This window comes from Dama dama, chromosome 18 (assembly GCF_033118175.1).
Source record: "Dama dama isolate Ldn47 chromosome 18, ASM3311817v1, whole genome shotgun sequence".
Lineage (NCBI taxonomy): Eukaryota > Metazoa > Chordata > Mammalia > Artiodactyla > Cervidae > Dama > Dama dama.
In genome coordinates, this window is record NC_083698.1 from 94,174,746 (window position 1) to 94,191,440 (window position 16,695).

Genomic DNA, 16,695 nt, shown 5'->3' on the forward strand with positions numbered 1-16,695 from the left:
GACACTCTCAACTATTTTTGGCAATTTTATATAAATCTGAATTTATTCCAGAATTTAAAGTTTATTTTTAATAGAAAGGGAACTTTGGAGCCCATTTGAGTATTTATAATGTCTCCTTAATGCTCTTTGACATTAAGGGTGCCTGGCCCAACACAAGATGGATTACAGCCAAAGCCCCTTGGCTTGTCTCTGTGAAAGATGTTTATCTTAGTTCTTCTTAAATTGTCTCATAAGAAGCTTAAGGCAGGAATCCATTCAGTAAATTTTGGAAAGACTTGCAAGAAAAAGAACTACCTTAATGCAATTAATCATAAACAGTAAATGGAATAGACAGTCACATATGTGTGGATAGGTGAGCAGCTGAAAGTATGCCTAAGATTAGATATATTTAAAGTATTTGAAAATAATAGATTTTAGTATAGGATACTTAGTGTAAGATACTTAGTATATCTTAACTGTGGTAAGAAAAAAATCCAAACTGTTTCTAAAGGGATTCAGTGTAAGATGAGAGACCCTGTTACCTTGTTTCACTTCAAAAGTAGTAATTAATATTTCTTTGGGATTTAATTACTTAGAGTTTCTTTTGACTCACTTAAAAGAAACCAGATGTTCATTAAAACTAGGGAAATGATTTTAAAATGTATAGTTTTATAATCTAGTACTAAGAACTTGCAATGATCATTTGAAGGCTTTATGTCAATCTTATGTTATCAGTTAGAATTTATTGGTCATCAAATAAAAAAGGGCAATGAACTAATATATATAACAGATTTCAGCTTGGAATTTCACTGTAGTTTAAAAAAGTACTGTTTTGAATAAAAGCTACACTTTGACTATTTTGATTTTAAGATTTAATATTATAAAAGTAGTACATTTCATATTAGTACAAATTGTTAACATTTATATTTATCCTTCCAGATATAACAAACAGTGTATGTAATTTCAGTTATTTAAGTAGCTTTATGAAGTTTGGAAATATGAAAATCAAGGCAAAAATGCCCATAATCCTACCACTTTAATACCACCACTTTTTCACCTTTTGAAAGCCTACTAGTTATTTTCATCAACCAGTTTTGAGGGGCTTATTTTTTATTACTTTAATATTCACTGAATGCCTAAATTATACAGGCTAAAAGAACTGTGCTCTTGAGAAATGATTTCTGGAAGTTATTTATTAGAAAAACAATCAATTCAAACTTTGGTACCATTTTTCTCAAAATGGTATTTATTCACCACATTACTCAAAAGGTAAATGTTAACTGGCTTCAGCATTGAGTCATCAGGCACAAATTTTAATACATATTTGGTACTGTTTTATGCATTGCACTGTTTTAGAAATTTTGAAGCATTCCCTTTCTATAACAAGATTAACTATGGAAAATCTAAAAATCTATTTAGGTAAGTGTTAAGTAAATGGTACCAATATTAAATACTACAGGAGTTCAAAGAAAAGAAAAATTTGGCAGGGATCCTCACTAGTTAGAGAGGAAGTGTGACCTGAGGTCAGTGTTGATGGATAAGGGGTAGTATTTGCATTTACAAAGATGAAGAAGGAAGGTATTTCAGTCTGAAAGAATCTAAGAGCTAATGGGCAAAGATAGGAGTGAGTTGTTTTCAGTGTACAACAAAAAAACAACCAAAAAGCAGAGAAATCCTGTTGGAGAAATTCTTGGAAATAAGGTAAATTTTGTCTTTATAGTAGAAGGCTAAAGCATTCACATTTTATATACAATTAATAGGAGTTTATTGTAGGTGTTTAAAAAATTATATATTAATATGCAGAAGAAAAGAAATTGAAAACTAGGATATAAAAAATGCTATTTATTTGGATGTTAGACTTGTTAATTCATAATTACAACCACAGAAGAAAAATGTTGAGATAAAATGCAATAACTTGTTCTTTTTCTTCTTGGTAGATTGATGGAGAAACGAGAGGTTATTTTGTATTGTGACCTTCATGGCCATAGCAAGAAAGAGAACATATTCATGTATGGCTGTGATGGTAGTGATAGATGTAAAGCATTATACTTACAGCAACGAATCTTTCCACTTATGCTGAGCAAAAATTGTCCAGATAAAGTAAGCACCTTTAAGATTTTGACTTTTCCTTTACTACATATTGTCCATGCAGGACAGCTGAATGGATAGACTTATTCAGTAAACTGCTTTTTTATTTAGTTTTTTTGACTGGTTTATACAGTTGACCATAGAAAGCAATGATGTGAAATGTTTAATAACTAATAATTTGAAATATGAAGGGAAAAACGCTCGCTAGCCTACCACCACACATGATGATAAAAGACTTGATTGTTTTTCTCTTAAAGTCAGGAACAAGGTAAGGATATCCACTCTTACCCCTTCAATTCATCCTTATACTGGAGGTGCTAACAAGTGCAGTAAGGGAAGAAAAAGAAATAAAAGGCAGACTAGAAAGGAAAGGCAGATGTGATTGTCTTCACAGAAAATCCATGCAATCCACAAAAACTATAACTGAGTGAGTTTAGCAATGTCATAGGATACAGGGTACATCCACAGAAGCCAGCTGCAGTTCTGTATACTCACAGTGAACAGCTGGAAACCAAAATTTAAAACAAAACCATTTACCATAGCTCCAAAATAAGCAGAAGACTTGTGACTGCAAATGGATGGCACAAGGGGGTTTTTAAGAGGTGATGGAATTGTTCTATATTCTGATTTGTGGTAGTGTTTTATCAACTAAAAAAAAAATGCACAATGTGAAAGTTGCGAGTAAGTTTTATTTGGGGCAATATGAGGACTGTAGCCAGGGAGACAGCACATCAGATAGCTCTAAGAAACTGTTCCAGAGAGGCAGGGGGAAAGGATACGTATATATGTGATTTTGGTAAACGGGAAGTGCATGCAGTCAAGCACATATTTGTACAGAGTTTCTGCTGGTCTTGTGAAGCTTCTGCTAGTCTCGAGAAACAGTCGTCACCATGAAGGATCTTAGTGCTTTTCTAGATATGAGGAGATATAGGAACTGAGCTCGTAAAATCAGCTCCTGACAGTATCTAACTATCTAAAGACCTGTCCTCAGTTTCCCATAGTACAGAGTGTCTCATTCTTGCTTTCCACCCTGAACTCCTTCAGGGGGAGTATTGGAGGTCAGAAGCTGCTGTAGCACATGACTTAATCCTTATAGAGGTAGATGGCAGGCACCCATGGCAAGTGCCAATTTGTTGACAGTTTTCACAAACCTTTACATGTATTAGGGCTTTCTTAGTGGCTCAGTGGTAAAGAACCCGCCTGCCAATGCAGGAGATGCAAGTTTGATCCCTGGGTTGGGAAGATTCCCTGGAGAAAGAAATGGCAACCCACTGGTAAATCCCATGGACAGAGGAACCTGGTGGGCTACAATCTGTGGGATCACAAAAGAGTCAGACCTAGTGACTAAACAACAACATACATGTGTTAACAGTCACAGGATGGAACACAAAGTAAGTTTTTTCAATTGTATGGTAATTACAAAAACTCATTGTAGATACTGATGTTATAACAATCTTTCAGGGTAATTTTCAAATTATCTTTCATGTGATAATAAAGCATCTTTATTCTAAAAATCTACAACACTGATCATTCCTAAATATGTTTAGACTCCTTCCTATAACCTTTTAAAGTCAACACTATCAAGAATTAGTCAACTGGGTTTTGAATGCATATGTTTTATATATATATATATATATATAAAGTAAAATTTATTTCAGAATTCAGGCCTATAATTCTCAGAAATGTAAATATGTCATCCTTAAAATGAGCTATTTCCACTGATGAGGAAATAAAAGCAGCTCCAGAAGCTTTTATTTTAGCTTTAGAGAGAATTATGCTTTTGCAAACCTACTTTTTCATTTCTAACCCTACTTCCTATGACAGGCATTGTGATTAGAAGAGCAGTGGGTCTCATTTTTATTTGCTTCTTTTCAGTTTTCATTCTCATCCTGCAAATTTAATATTCAAAAGAGCAAAGAGGGAACAGGAAGGGTGGTGATGTGGAAAATGGGAATCAGGAACAGCTTCACCATGGAGGCCACTTTTTGTGGATCTACTCTGGGTAAGATTGAGGGCCCTCATTCATGACTGTCAGAGATTTAAACCAAAGGAACATATTCAATGTAAGATTCATAGTGTTTGACAACTGGATAGTGAGCACTTTCTTCCTAGTTAGATATATACCAGTAATCTAATCAATTCTATAAATAGGATGAATAAACAAATGCCTACTGTATGTATCTCTATCACATCATTTTCCTTTGTTGAGAAAAGGAAGTTTTAGCACATATATAATATACCTAAGTGGTTGTTTCATGATCTGATCTTTAATTGCTTGTTTAGGGTTTTTACTTTAGAAGAGTTCCTATGACTGTAATGATTTCAAGAAAAAGCAATGCTTATAATTAAAATATCAGAATAGAAATATCTTTACTAGATTTGCTATTTTTAAGACAGAGTTGACTGGGCTTTGTTTTTGTTTTTTTTTTAATTGGTTCCTTGAAGTAAAATAAACATGTGCTTTAGTTCCATTTAAGGAAGCTTTTAGTCACATTTAACATATCCTTAGAATGCCTCATATTAGGGTAACTCACATTATTAGAAAATGTATCAACTCGAAAGTGCCAGAAATCCAGACATATTACTTCTGGCTAATTTTTAAGCACCTTGAAATTGATCTAACACTGTTAATGATGATGAAACCATTAAATATTTCTGCAGGTTTTTCTCTAAGTAATGATTAGGGTGCTTATAACTAGTAACCAAGTAGTCCATAACTTTCTGACTGAATTTTCTTCTGCTTTGCAACACAGATTAATCTGTGTTCATTTAAATGTCACCTTTGGTCCAAGTAGTGGAGAGGGAACAAGGGAAAATAGTCAGTTGTTTAATGACCTGCCCCAGTGTAGAAGATCCAAAAGACAGAATATGGAATCATATCAGGTGTTTTGTTTATACTCTGTTTTGCAACTTAGGCCTTCTTGCTAAGAAAAAAATGTTTAACTCACCATCAAGGGTGGATAAACTTATTGATGTTTTAGGTAATAAAAGAGGCACTCATTTCAACACAAAAGACTTGGAGTCAATGGGATATCACTTTTGTGATTCTCTCTTGGACTACTGTGATCCAGACCGAACCAAGGTAAGTAAAGTCCATTTGCCCATACATTAGACTCCAGATGCCCAGATAACATCACCTGCCTTTGGACCTGCAGCAGTTTGTTCCTTCTAACATCCTGACTGTTCATTCAGTGTTTTGTTGTACTTGATGTTCCAGGTGTCTATAAATATTCAGTTACTTTAATTAGGAAATAGCTATTTATAATTAACTTACCTATCATTTCCCCCTAGTATTATCAGTGCCTGAAAGAATTAGAAGAAATGGAGAAGCATATAAACTTGGAAAAAGTCATTGATGATTCAGATACTTCTCTGAAAGAAATTACATTGGATCTAGAGACTAGGTAGGTCAAGATAGTGAAAGTAATGTAATTTGCAGTGTTATTCTACCATGCTGTCTAGTGGTTAGGATTTGACTCTCTCACCACCACGACCAGGGTTCTATTCCTGGCTAAGAAAGGCCTGTTATAACAATTCAAGGATGTAATTGTCAGTCTGTACTGAAAATCCTAGCTAGAGATGGAGGAAAATTTTCCCCATGCACATTACTTCAGCCAGACCTCATCAAGACTTCGTTTATTCAAATGATATTGAGTATCCACTATGTACTATATGTGAGAGACATACTCAAATTGTTTTTAATGCTGTCATTACCCACAGAGAATTGACACATTTATAGACACCATATAAATACTCTAAGTTAGCGAATAATAAGTGCAAAACTTAATGCCAAGGGAATGTTACTGGAAGAAGGAGTGTACTAATTTTAGTGCAGTTCCTATAGGAAAAGCAGAACAAATGTTTGATTCTTAACCTTTATAAGTTTTCAGACTTAGAGTTAGTGCCCCTGTAACCTCCAGTGGTGACTCACAAGTTTGTTTGCAGATAAAGTATCATTTTGAACTCATGGATTTGTTTATATTTGACATGATCCAATCAATTTCAGTCATCAATCCTCTAATACTCTCTTCTACAGCCTAGAACTATCAAACATCTACACCACCTTTGTAAACATCCTTTTTATAACTAGAACTCTTTCTGCCATTCCAATAACATAATAAAGTAAAAGTAACAGTTGAAGTTTTAAAACACCACCGAAACATTATGTAAAGTAATTTATTATTTTTTGTAGTAGCCATGCCTCTGACAGTTCAGAATCCAATGACTCTCAGACTGATCTTCTCAAGTTAAATTCTCAGGTATGATTGAAAATTTATGCCTATGATATGGATATGCCAAATGGGTACTCTTCTTACTATGACTAACAACCAGGCCAAAAAAAAGTCTGCAGTTGTATAATTAATTGTATAGCATAATTGTTATTTTCTTATTATGGATTCCATATCCTTAAATCATAGAATTTTCTAATCTAGAGTTTTTTAATACCCTTGCTTTATTGATGAGAACAATTAAGATCCAGAGAGATTAAATTACTTTTCAAAAGCCATACTACTTGTTAATAAGAGTTGGTAGCATAACATACATTGCCTGACTGTTAGTCCTATATTCATTTATTTATTTACTTAACAATTATGTACTGGGCTCTGACTTCATGCTTGGGAATAGATCAGTGAACAAAATAAGAAAAAAAAAAATCCTTCCCATCATAGCTTATATTCTGGTTGGTAAGTAAAATGTGAAAGTCACTCAGTCCTGTCTGACTCTTTGCGACCCCATGGACTGTACAGTCCATGGTGTTCTCCAGGCCAGAATACTGGAGTGGGTAGCTTTTTCCCTTCTCCAGCGAATTCTCCCAAACCAGGAATCAAACCGGGGTCTCCTGCATTGAAGGTGGATTCTTTACCAACTGAGTAAGTAAAATGTATGGTGTGTCAGATGAGGAGAAGTGCCTAAGGAGGAAATTAGAGCAGGAGGAGGAGTAGGGAGTTTAGGTGGTACTGTGAACTGAATGTTTGTGCCCCACCACTGAATACACATGTTGAAACCCTAACCCCCAATGTGATGGTATTAAGTGGTGACTAAGACAAGCTTGAACTGAAGGGGATGGAGACATAGAATAAAAGGAAGGCTATCAGAACTTCTTGAATTTTATAGTATGGCTTCAATACTACAAAGCTCTGCAGCTGAGAAATGTGTAATGTTCTTCAATACAAGTGACGGGTTTTTTGTTTTTTACTGTAGTATAGTTGATGTACAAAGTTACAGGTATACAGTATAGTGATCCACGATTTTTAAAGGTTACACTCTATTTACAGTTATTATAAAATATTGGTTATATCCCCCATGTTGTACAATTATCCTTGTAGCTTATTTTATGCATAGTAGTTTGTACCTCTTAATGCCCTATCCCTGTATTCTCCCTCTTCCCTTCTCTCTCCCCATTGGCAACCACTTGTTTGTTCTGTATATTTGTGAATCTGTTTCTTTTTTGTTATATTCACTAGAATATATTCACTATTTTCACGTTTTTTAGATTCACATACAAGTAATGTCATTCAGTATTTGTTTTTCTCTGACTTATTTCACTCAGCATAATACCCTCCAAGTTCATCCATGTTGCTGCAAATGACAAAATTTCATTCTTTTTATGGCTGAGTAGTAGTCCATGCACACACACACACACACACACACACACACACACACACACCCCCTCCACATTTTCTTTACCCATTCATCTGTTAATAGACACTTGATTGCCTCTATATCTTACCAGCTGTAAATAATGTTGCTGTGAACATTGGAAAGAATGTGTCTTTTCAAAACCAGTGGTCTTTTTTTTTTCTCTCAGATATACACCCAGGGGTGAAATTGCTGAGAAACCTCCATCCTCTTTTCTGTAGTGGATGCACAGATTTACATTCCTACCAGGAGTGTATGAGAGTTCCCTTTTCTCCACAGTCTCGCCATCATTTGTTACTTGTGTTTTTGATGATAGCCATTCTGACAGCTGTGAGGTTGAATTTCATTGTGGTTTCCCTGATGATTAGCTTTGTTGAGCATTTTTTCATGTGCTTGTTGCCCATCTGCATTTTCTCTTTGGAAAAATGTTTATTCAGTTCTTCTGCACATTTTTTTAATTGGGTTGTTTTTTTTACTTTGAGTTATATGGCAGTTTATATATGTTGAATATTAACCCTTATCAATTACATCATTTGTAAAATATTTTCTCCCACTCAGTAGGTGGTTCTCTTTTCCTTTGCTGTGCAAATGATTTTAATTAGATCCCATTTATTTTTATTTCCTTTGCTTTAGGAGATAGATCTAAAAAATATTGGTGCAGTTTATGTCAGACTGTCCTGCCTGTGCCTTCCTCTAGTAGTTTTATGGTTTCTGGTCTTACATTTAGGTCTGTAATCCATTTTGAGTTTATTTTTGTATGTGGTGTTAGTGAATGTTCTGATTTCATTCTTTTACGTGTAGCTGTCCAGTTTTCCCACCCCTGCTTTCGGAAGAGACTGTTTTCCATTGAATATTCTTGCCTCCTTTGTTGTAGATTAATTGATCATACATGTGTGGGTTTATTTCTGGGCTCTCTATTCTGTTCCATTGGTCTTTGTTATTTATTTTTGTGCTAGTACTATATTTTGATTACTGAAGCTTTGTAGTATAGTCTGTGGTCAGGGAGCATGATTCCTTCAGCTCTGTTCCTCTTTCTCAAGATTGTTTTGGCTATTCAGGGTCTTCCGTGTTTGCATACAAATTTTTTAATTATTCTAGTTCTATGAAAAGTGCCATTGGTATTTTGACAGTGATTGCATTGAATCTGTAGGTTGCCATGGATAGTTATGGTCATTTTAACAATATTAATTCTTCTAATCCAAGAACACGGTGTATCTTTCCATCTGTTTGTGTCAGCAAGATAAGTTTTTAAAAGTTCCAAAGGGACTAAGAGATCATCAGGGACGCTAATGCCTAGGTTTTAACAGGGCAGATGGCTTCCACTGAAGGCCATGGAGGTAGGCTGTCTGGAGCTGTGCACTGTGGTGTGGACAGAGTACTGACAGAGAGCCAGGTAGGAGTTGGCAGCCTGCCAAGCTGTTGGATGATACTGCCACCCCAGTGGGTCCAGAAGGCAGATCACGGAGGCACGAGGATTATTCATGATCATGAAGATCTCATTGAATCTGCTTTACTAGTTTTTGTGCTTGCTTGAGACCCATCACCTCATCCTTCTTTGCTTTTTCCCCCTTTTACAATGGGAATGTCTATCCTATGCCTGTCCCTCGGTGGTACTTTGGAAGTACATAACTTGGTCATGGTTTCACAACTGGACAGAAAATTTACCTTAGGATGAATCATATTTTGAGTTTCATCCATATCTGATTTAGATGATATTTAGCTAGGACTTTGGAGTTTAGAGTTGATACTGGAATGAGTTAAGACATTAGGGGTTGTTGGGATGGAATGAATGAACTTTGCATTTGAGAAGGATGTCAATGTGGGAGGTTTAGGGGTGGAACGGTCTGGATACTTCTGTCTCCCAGAAGTCATATGTTGACATTATAATGCCAAGTATTATGGTACTAGAAGGTGGGGCCTTTGGGGGGTGATTATGTCATGAGGGCCGAGCCATCTGAATGGGATTAGTGCCTTGTAAAAGAGGGCCCAGAGAGATCCCTAGCCCCTTCTGCCTTGTGAGGATGCAACAAGCAGTCCACAAACCAAAGGGAAGCTCTCACCTGACCATACCACATCCTCATCTCAACTTTCCAGCCTTAGAAATATGAGAAATAAGTTTCCTTTTTTATTAGACACCCAGACTGTGGTAACTGTTTTGTTAGAGCAGGTGAATGGACCAAGACAGATATTGTATTCATTTCCTCTTGCTGAGTAACTAATTACCACAAACCTCTGCAACTTAAAATGACAAGAATTTATTATGACACAGTTTCTGTGGATCAGAATCCAGGAGTGACTTATCTGGATTCCTAAGTTCTCTGAAAAGACTGCAATGAAGGTATTGGTGAGGCTGTAGAATCATGAAGGCCTGACTGAGGAAGGATCCATTTCTGGAGTTCACTTACATGGTTGGTGATAGATTCAGTTCCTCACAGGCTGCTGAGCTGAGGGACTCAGTTCCTTGTTGGCTGAGGGCCGAAAGTCTCCCTTAGTTCCTTACCATGGTGCTTCTTGTATGACAGCTCACAACACATATCTGGCTTTCATCGGAATGAGCAAGTAAGACAGCAGAAGAGAGCACACAGGCTGGAGGTACAGTCTCCCTGTAGCCTCATCTCAGCAGCAGAATCTCATCACTTTTGCCATACACCATTCATTAGAAGTGAGTCACTAGGTTGAGCCCAATGACCTAGGACCACAGAAGAGTATGAATGCTAACAGACGGGGATCATCAGAGGTCATCTTAGAGATTGTCTACCACAGATGTAAAAGCCATTAATATTGATTTGACCTTTGCCTCAAGGCTATATTGAAGCCAACCTACAAATTCTAGAATTTGGGGCTGTTTTCCCTCTCAATTCCATTTTTTTATCCAAGTATTTTTGAGCTGATTTCTTTCTTGTAGGACCTTATCAAATGAAGCTAGCAACCACCAACTCATACTCTATAAATTTTCTGCCTCAAAGTCTCTTTGTCCAGTGACTCAGGGCACATCTTCTCTCACAGAAGACAGTTTCACTAAATGTGTCACCTCTATATAACTTGTGTTTTCTGCCTTCCTATAACCACATGTTATTTAGTCACCAAGCCAATGATTGCCACATAGTTTAGGTTTTATTAGGACAGCATCCTACTTTTAGGTATCAGTTCTAAACTATTCATATTTTATTCATTAAAACAATTCTCAGAATGTCAATGGCTTATATTAGCAAATATCTTTTTTCCTGTTTTGGGGTCATCTATGGCTATATTGGACTTCACTGGTGGCTCAGATGGTAAAAGCATCTGCCTACAATGGGGGAGACCTGGGTTTGATCCCCTGGGTCAGGAAGATCCCCTGCAGAAGGAAATGGCAACCCACTGCAGTATTCTTGCCTGGAAAATCCCATGCCGGACACGACTGAGTGACTTCACTTTCACTTTCATGGCTATATTGGACTGACCAGGAATCCACTGAACTCATGTCCAGACTGTGGGCTGATTCAGATCTGGTCTACATTTCTTCCTTCTCCATAGACACCAGCAGCCAGCTGGGGCATGTTCTCTCATGGTAAATCACCAAGAGTTCAGGAGGCACACCAAACCATGAAAGTATGTTTAAAGTTACCATGTATCATTACACTGGCTAAATAAATTCCTGTGTCCAAATCTAACATCAATGGAGTAGGGAGAGTAAAGGTATTCATTCCTAGAGTAGGAGTACTAGAAGTGCAAAGGCCATGAGGAAGAACATGTCTGTTATCTTGTAGGAAGACCAAGGAAACTAATCTGGGTAGAGAAGATTGAACAAAGAGAACAGGAATAAGAGAGAGAATGTGAAATAGGTATTGGACATTGGGGAGCGGGCAGAATAGCTCATGTAAAACCTGGCTTAGGACTTGGTTTTTACTCTTGAGTTTGGAGAGTTTGGGTTAGAGGAGTGATGGGCTTTGTGTCAGCAGGGGCACTTTGGCTGCTGTGTTGTGAGCAGAGCGATGAACCACAAGGGGAAACCACTTAAGGGGCTATTGCAGTTACCCAGGCAAGGAGCAGTTGTAGCTGTAGAGACAATGAGACATGACCAGGTGCTAGATATATCTGACAGAGTCTAGAGAATTTGCTGATGGCTTGGGTACAAGTTTGAAAAATACAAAGGAGAGAAAGAGGTCTCCAGAATTCCAGGCCTGAGCAACAAGATGGAGCTTCCACTTAGTGACATGGGGATTGTTTTCTTCTCTGCCTACTATATCATATTCTGAGGGTGTGTATCAGAAGTTCATCCATTGTAAAGAACAAAAAACTTGCAAAAGATGGCTTAGCTAAAAGGGGAATTGGTCGGTTTAGTAAGGGAAATAGTTTAGAGACAAGGGTGGCTTTAGCCATGGCTTAAATAAGGGGCTCAAAGAATATCACCAGGATGCAAAGTTCTTTTGTCCATTTTAATGTCATTTCTGCCTCTTCTGAGTTGGTTCTATTCTCAGACTCTCCTTTCTTGCGGGCAAAATGGAATTCTAGCCTCCCATTCTCACAATTCTAAGTCTGGTATATACCCTCTTTTCCAGTAGCCCCTCAAAAATATAGAGATTGATTCTTTTTTTTTATTGCAGTAAAATTACACATAACATTTACCATCTTAACCATTTTTAAGTGTATAATTCATTGGTACAAGTACATTCACACTGTTGTACAACCATCACCACCATCCCATAACTCTTATATCATCTTGAAAAGCAAACTCTATAGCCTTTAATAACTCCCCACTCTCTACTCCCATGTCTCTTGGAAACCACTGTATACTCTTCTTTCTTCATGTATTTTGCCTGTACTAAGTACATCATATAAGTGGAATTGCTCAGTGTTTCTTTTTGTGATTGGCTTATTTCATCGAGCATGATGTCCTCAAGGTTCATCTATATTGTAGCATATTTCAGAATTTCTTTCCTTTATAAGGCTAAATAATATTCTATTGTATGTTTACACTGACTTTTGCTAATTCATCTCTCAGTGGATACTAAGGTTGCTTCCACATTCTAGCTGTTGTGAATATGATCACACATCTCCTCAAGATGTTGCTGCTCTTCATTCTTTTCGGTGTATACCCCAAAAGGAAACTGCTGGATCATATGGTGATTCTACTTTTAATTTTTTGAGGAACCTCCATACTGTTTTTCACAGCAGTTATACCATTTTATATTCCCACCAACAGTGCATGCAGGCTCTAATGTACCTACATGCTTGCAAGCACTTGTTATTTTCTGGTTTGTTTGTTAATAATGGCCATTCTGACAGATGTGAGATACCATCTCACTGTGGCTTTGACTTGCATTTCCTTAATGATTAGTGCTGTTGAGCATGTTCGTAAGGGATACTGGTCTATATAGCTTCCTTTTCTTGTTTGTAGTGTCTTTCTTTAGCTTTGGTATCAGGATAACTCTGGCCTCATAAATTACAAAATGTTCCTTCCTCTTCAATTTTTTGGAAATGTTTGAGAAAGATCAGCATTAGTTGTTCTTTAAATATTTGGTAGAATTCACCAAACCATCAGGGCTTTATTGTTAGTTGGGAGAATTTTGATTACTGATTTCAGTCTCCTTAACTAGTTACTTGTCTATTCATATTTTCTATTTCTTCATGAGATAGTCTTGGTAAGTTCTGTGTTTCTAGGAATTTATCCATTTCATCTAGGTTATCCAATTTGTTGGCATACACTTTTTCATAAGACTTTGTTATGATAATCCTTTATATTTGTGTAGAATTGATATAAAAATCCTCACTTTCATTTTTGATTTTAGTAATTTGTCTTTTTTTCCTTAGTCCATTTAGCTAAAGATTTGTCAATCTTGTTGACCTTTTGATTCATTTTCTTTAGTTTTTCTATTTCATTTATCTCTGCTCTAATCTTTATTACTTCCTTCCTTCTGCCATCTGTGAATTTGTTTCTTAATGTGATTACAGATATAAATTTCCTCCTCAGTGCTACTTATGCTGTGTCTCATAAATTTTGCTCTGTTGTGTTTTCATTTTTATTCAACTCTGTATTTTCTAATTTCCCTTGTGACTTCTTTGATCCATTTTTTAAAAAAGTGTGTGCATAATTTCCACAAGTTTTTGAGTATTTTAGATTTTCTTCTGTTATTTATTTCTAACTTCATCCCGTTGTGGTCAGAGGGAGATACTTTGTATGCTCTCTATCTATTAAAATGTATTAAAACTTAACTAGTGGCCTAACATATGTTTTATCCTGGAAAATGTCCTGTATGCAACTGAGGAGAAATGTATACTCTGTTGTTGTTGGGTACAGTGTTCTGTGTATGTCTGTTAAGTTTAGATGACTTACTGTGCTAAATCCTTTTTCCTTACAATCTTCTGATTGGTTCCATATTATTGTAAGTAGGGTATTGAAGTCTCCTACTATTATTGTAGAACTGTCTGTTTCTCCCTTCGGTTCTATTTTGCTTCATATATTTTGATGATCATTAGGTATGTAAATATTTATAATTGTTATGTATTCTTGCTGTATTGAATTTTTTATTAACCTATAATGTCCTTTTAAAAGTAGTTTCCAGTAACGTTTTAAAATTTAGTCTGTGTTTGTCTAATAGAGCCACCTCTGCCTCTTTGGGTTACTGTTTGCATAGGATATCTCTTTCCTTTCACTTTCAACCAGTTTGTGTGTTTGGATCTTTGTGAGTCTTTTAAGACTGCATATAGTTGGATCATGTGTTTTTATCCATTCTCCCAATCACTCTCTTTTGATTGGAGAGTTTAATCCATTTACAATGGAAATAACTACTGATAAGGAGAGACTGACTTCTGTCCTTGTGCTGTTTTCTATATGCCTTATAGTGTTTTTGTCCCTTCTTTTCCTGCACTACTGTCTTCTTTAGTGCTTAGTTGATTTTTTGTGGTGAAATGTTTCAGTTCCTTTCTTATTTCCTTTTGTATATGTTTTGTAAGTCATTTCTTTGTTTTCACCATGGGAATTACATTTACTATCCTAAAGTTATAACAGTCTAATTTGAATTTATATCAACTTAACTTCAAAACATACAAAAACTGTTCTTTATAGCTCTACCCCCACGCTTTCAGTTGTATATGTCACAGAATTACATAGTTATACATTGTGTGCCCAAAAACATAAACTAATGTTTCTTTAAGTGTATTAGTCTCCTAAATTATGTAACAAACAAGGTTTGGTGTTATAGGGCTTGTCTGGTGGCTCAGATAATAAAGAATCTGCCCACAACGTGGGAAACCCAGGTTCAATCCCTGAGTCGGGAAGATCCCCTGGAGAAGGTCATGGCAACCCACTGCAGTATTCTTGCCTGGAAAATTCCATAGACAAAGGAGCCTGGTGGGCTATAGTCCATGGAGTCGCAAAGATCAGACACAACTGAGCAACTAAACACTTTATAGGCCAAAGAAATAGTAGTACTAGCTTTTAGACTAATAAATGCTTTTTTTTTCTTTAATATTTTTTCCTCTTTAATCATGTAGACTTAATCATGTAGGGCTTCCCAACTAGCTCAAATGGTAAAAAATCTGCCTGCAATGCAGGAGACCTGGGTTCAGTCCCTGGATTGGGATGATTACCTGGAGGAGGGCATGGCAACCCACTCCAGTATTCTTGCCTGGAGAAGCCCATGGACAGAGCCTGATGGGCTACCATGCATGGAGTCGCAGAGTTGGACACAACTGAGCAACTAACACTTTTTTTCATGTAGATGACAGAAAATTCAGTTTGAAATTATTATTACGATAATACTAACGTTCATAATTTCCCATGTATTTATTACCTTCATTTAGACCTTTATTTTTCTCTATAGCTTCAAGTTACTGCCTAGTGCCCTTTCATTTAACCTTGCAGAAATCCCTTGAGCATTTCTTTCAAGGCATATCAAGTGGTCACAGACTCCCTCAGCTTTTGTTTATCTGGAAATGTCTTAATTTCTCCCTAAATTTTGAAGGACAGTTCTGCTGGGGTTTGTTTTGTCTTGTTTTGTTTTCCTTTATATTCTGCATTGTCTTCTGGCTTCCAAAGTTTCTGAGAAATTGGCAGTGATCTTATTGAGGATCCCTTGCAGGTAACAGTTTGCATCAGTCTTAACTGCTTTCAAAGTTTATGTGACTTACTGTGGGCATTTTATTTTACTTGAAGTTGACTGAGATTCTTTGATAGTTACCTTCATGTCTTTGATCAAATTTGGGACGTGTTCAGGCATTTTATCTTCACTCATTGGCACTTCTGGGTTTCTGGCTTATCCAGCTCTAAGGTTGGGGTAGATGAGGCAAAAAGAAAACACAGAGAACTACTCAGCATCAGGCAGCTCTTCTGTTCCTGAAGTCCCTCCTCATCTGCCTCCTCTTCCCCTTTCAGAGCCTCTTGTGTTTAGTTTGTATGTAACGGCCAGGGGTTTTAGTTGTACTTAGTGGAAAGAAGAGAAAAAGTACTTCATCTTCCTAGAAGTCTCGAAATAGTTTTATATCTGCATATGTACTGTCTTTGATACATTGATTAAATATGAATCTCTTACCTAGATAAAAACCAAGAAAATACAACTAAAAACAAAGAAGGAAAGAAACTCTACCATAGCAAGACATCAAAACATCAGAGAAGAAGAGCAAGAGGTAAATATTCATTGATAAGTTTGCTAATGGTTGTTTGAAAAAAACAAGAGAACAGCAAGTTACACGCTTACACGCTTAATGATTTTTCCCCAGGAAAACTTAATGATTAAAATCTTGCTCATATTACTTACTATTTATAAAAATACAAAAGAATCTTGACAGGTGAGAGGTGGGTCTTATTAAGGTTCTGTATTTAAATTTCACTTAGAATTACCTTACTCAGAAAACTATTTAAGGTCTCTTACAAAGAGGCATTCAAGATAGCAAGAAGAGATAAAACTTAGAAAACTTAATGGGAATACAAGAGTATAAAACAGGTGGTGCTGAGATTGCCTTTCATCATGACAGCAGGAGCTCTGCAAGCCCTTTCACCAGCAAAAA

The 16,695-nt window shown here is 36.4% G+C and overlaps 1 protein-coding gene and 1 long non-coding RNA gene across 5 annotated transcripts in view; one reads left to right on the plus strand and one right to left on the minus strand.

Annotated features, from left to right (window-relative positions):
• The window catches only part of AGBL3 (AGBL carboxypeptidase 3), a 95,196-nt gene that overhangs the window by 37,283 nt on the left and 41,218 nt on the right, over positions 1-16,695 (plus strand). For both annotated transcript variants that reach the window (XM_061165852.1, XM_061165853.1), the window contains exons 8-13: positions 1,917-2,079; positions 3,943-4,069; positions 5,049-5,149; positions 5,359-5,471; positions 6,260-6,326; positions 16,225-16,314. In XM_061165852.1, the coding sequence (XP_061021835.1) occupies positions 1,917-2,079; positions 3,943-4,069; positions 5,049-5,149; positions 5,359-5,471; positions 6,260-6,326; positions 16,225-16,314 (661 nt within the window). The remainder of the gene's footprint in view (positions 1-1,916; positions 2,080-3,942; positions 4,070-5,048; positions 5,150-5,358; positions 5,472-6,259; positions 6,327-16,224; positions 16,315-16,695) is intronic.
• Positions 11,402-16,695, minus strand: part of LOC133072512 (uncharacterized) — a 56,622-nt gene continuing 51,328 nt past the window's right edge. For all 3 annotated transcript variants that reach the window (XR_009696755.1, XR_009696754.1, XR_009696756.1), the window contains one exon: positions 11,402-15,954. This is a non-coding gene — a long non-coding RNA (uncharacterized LOC133072512). The remainder of the gene's footprint in view (positions 15,955-16,695) is intronic.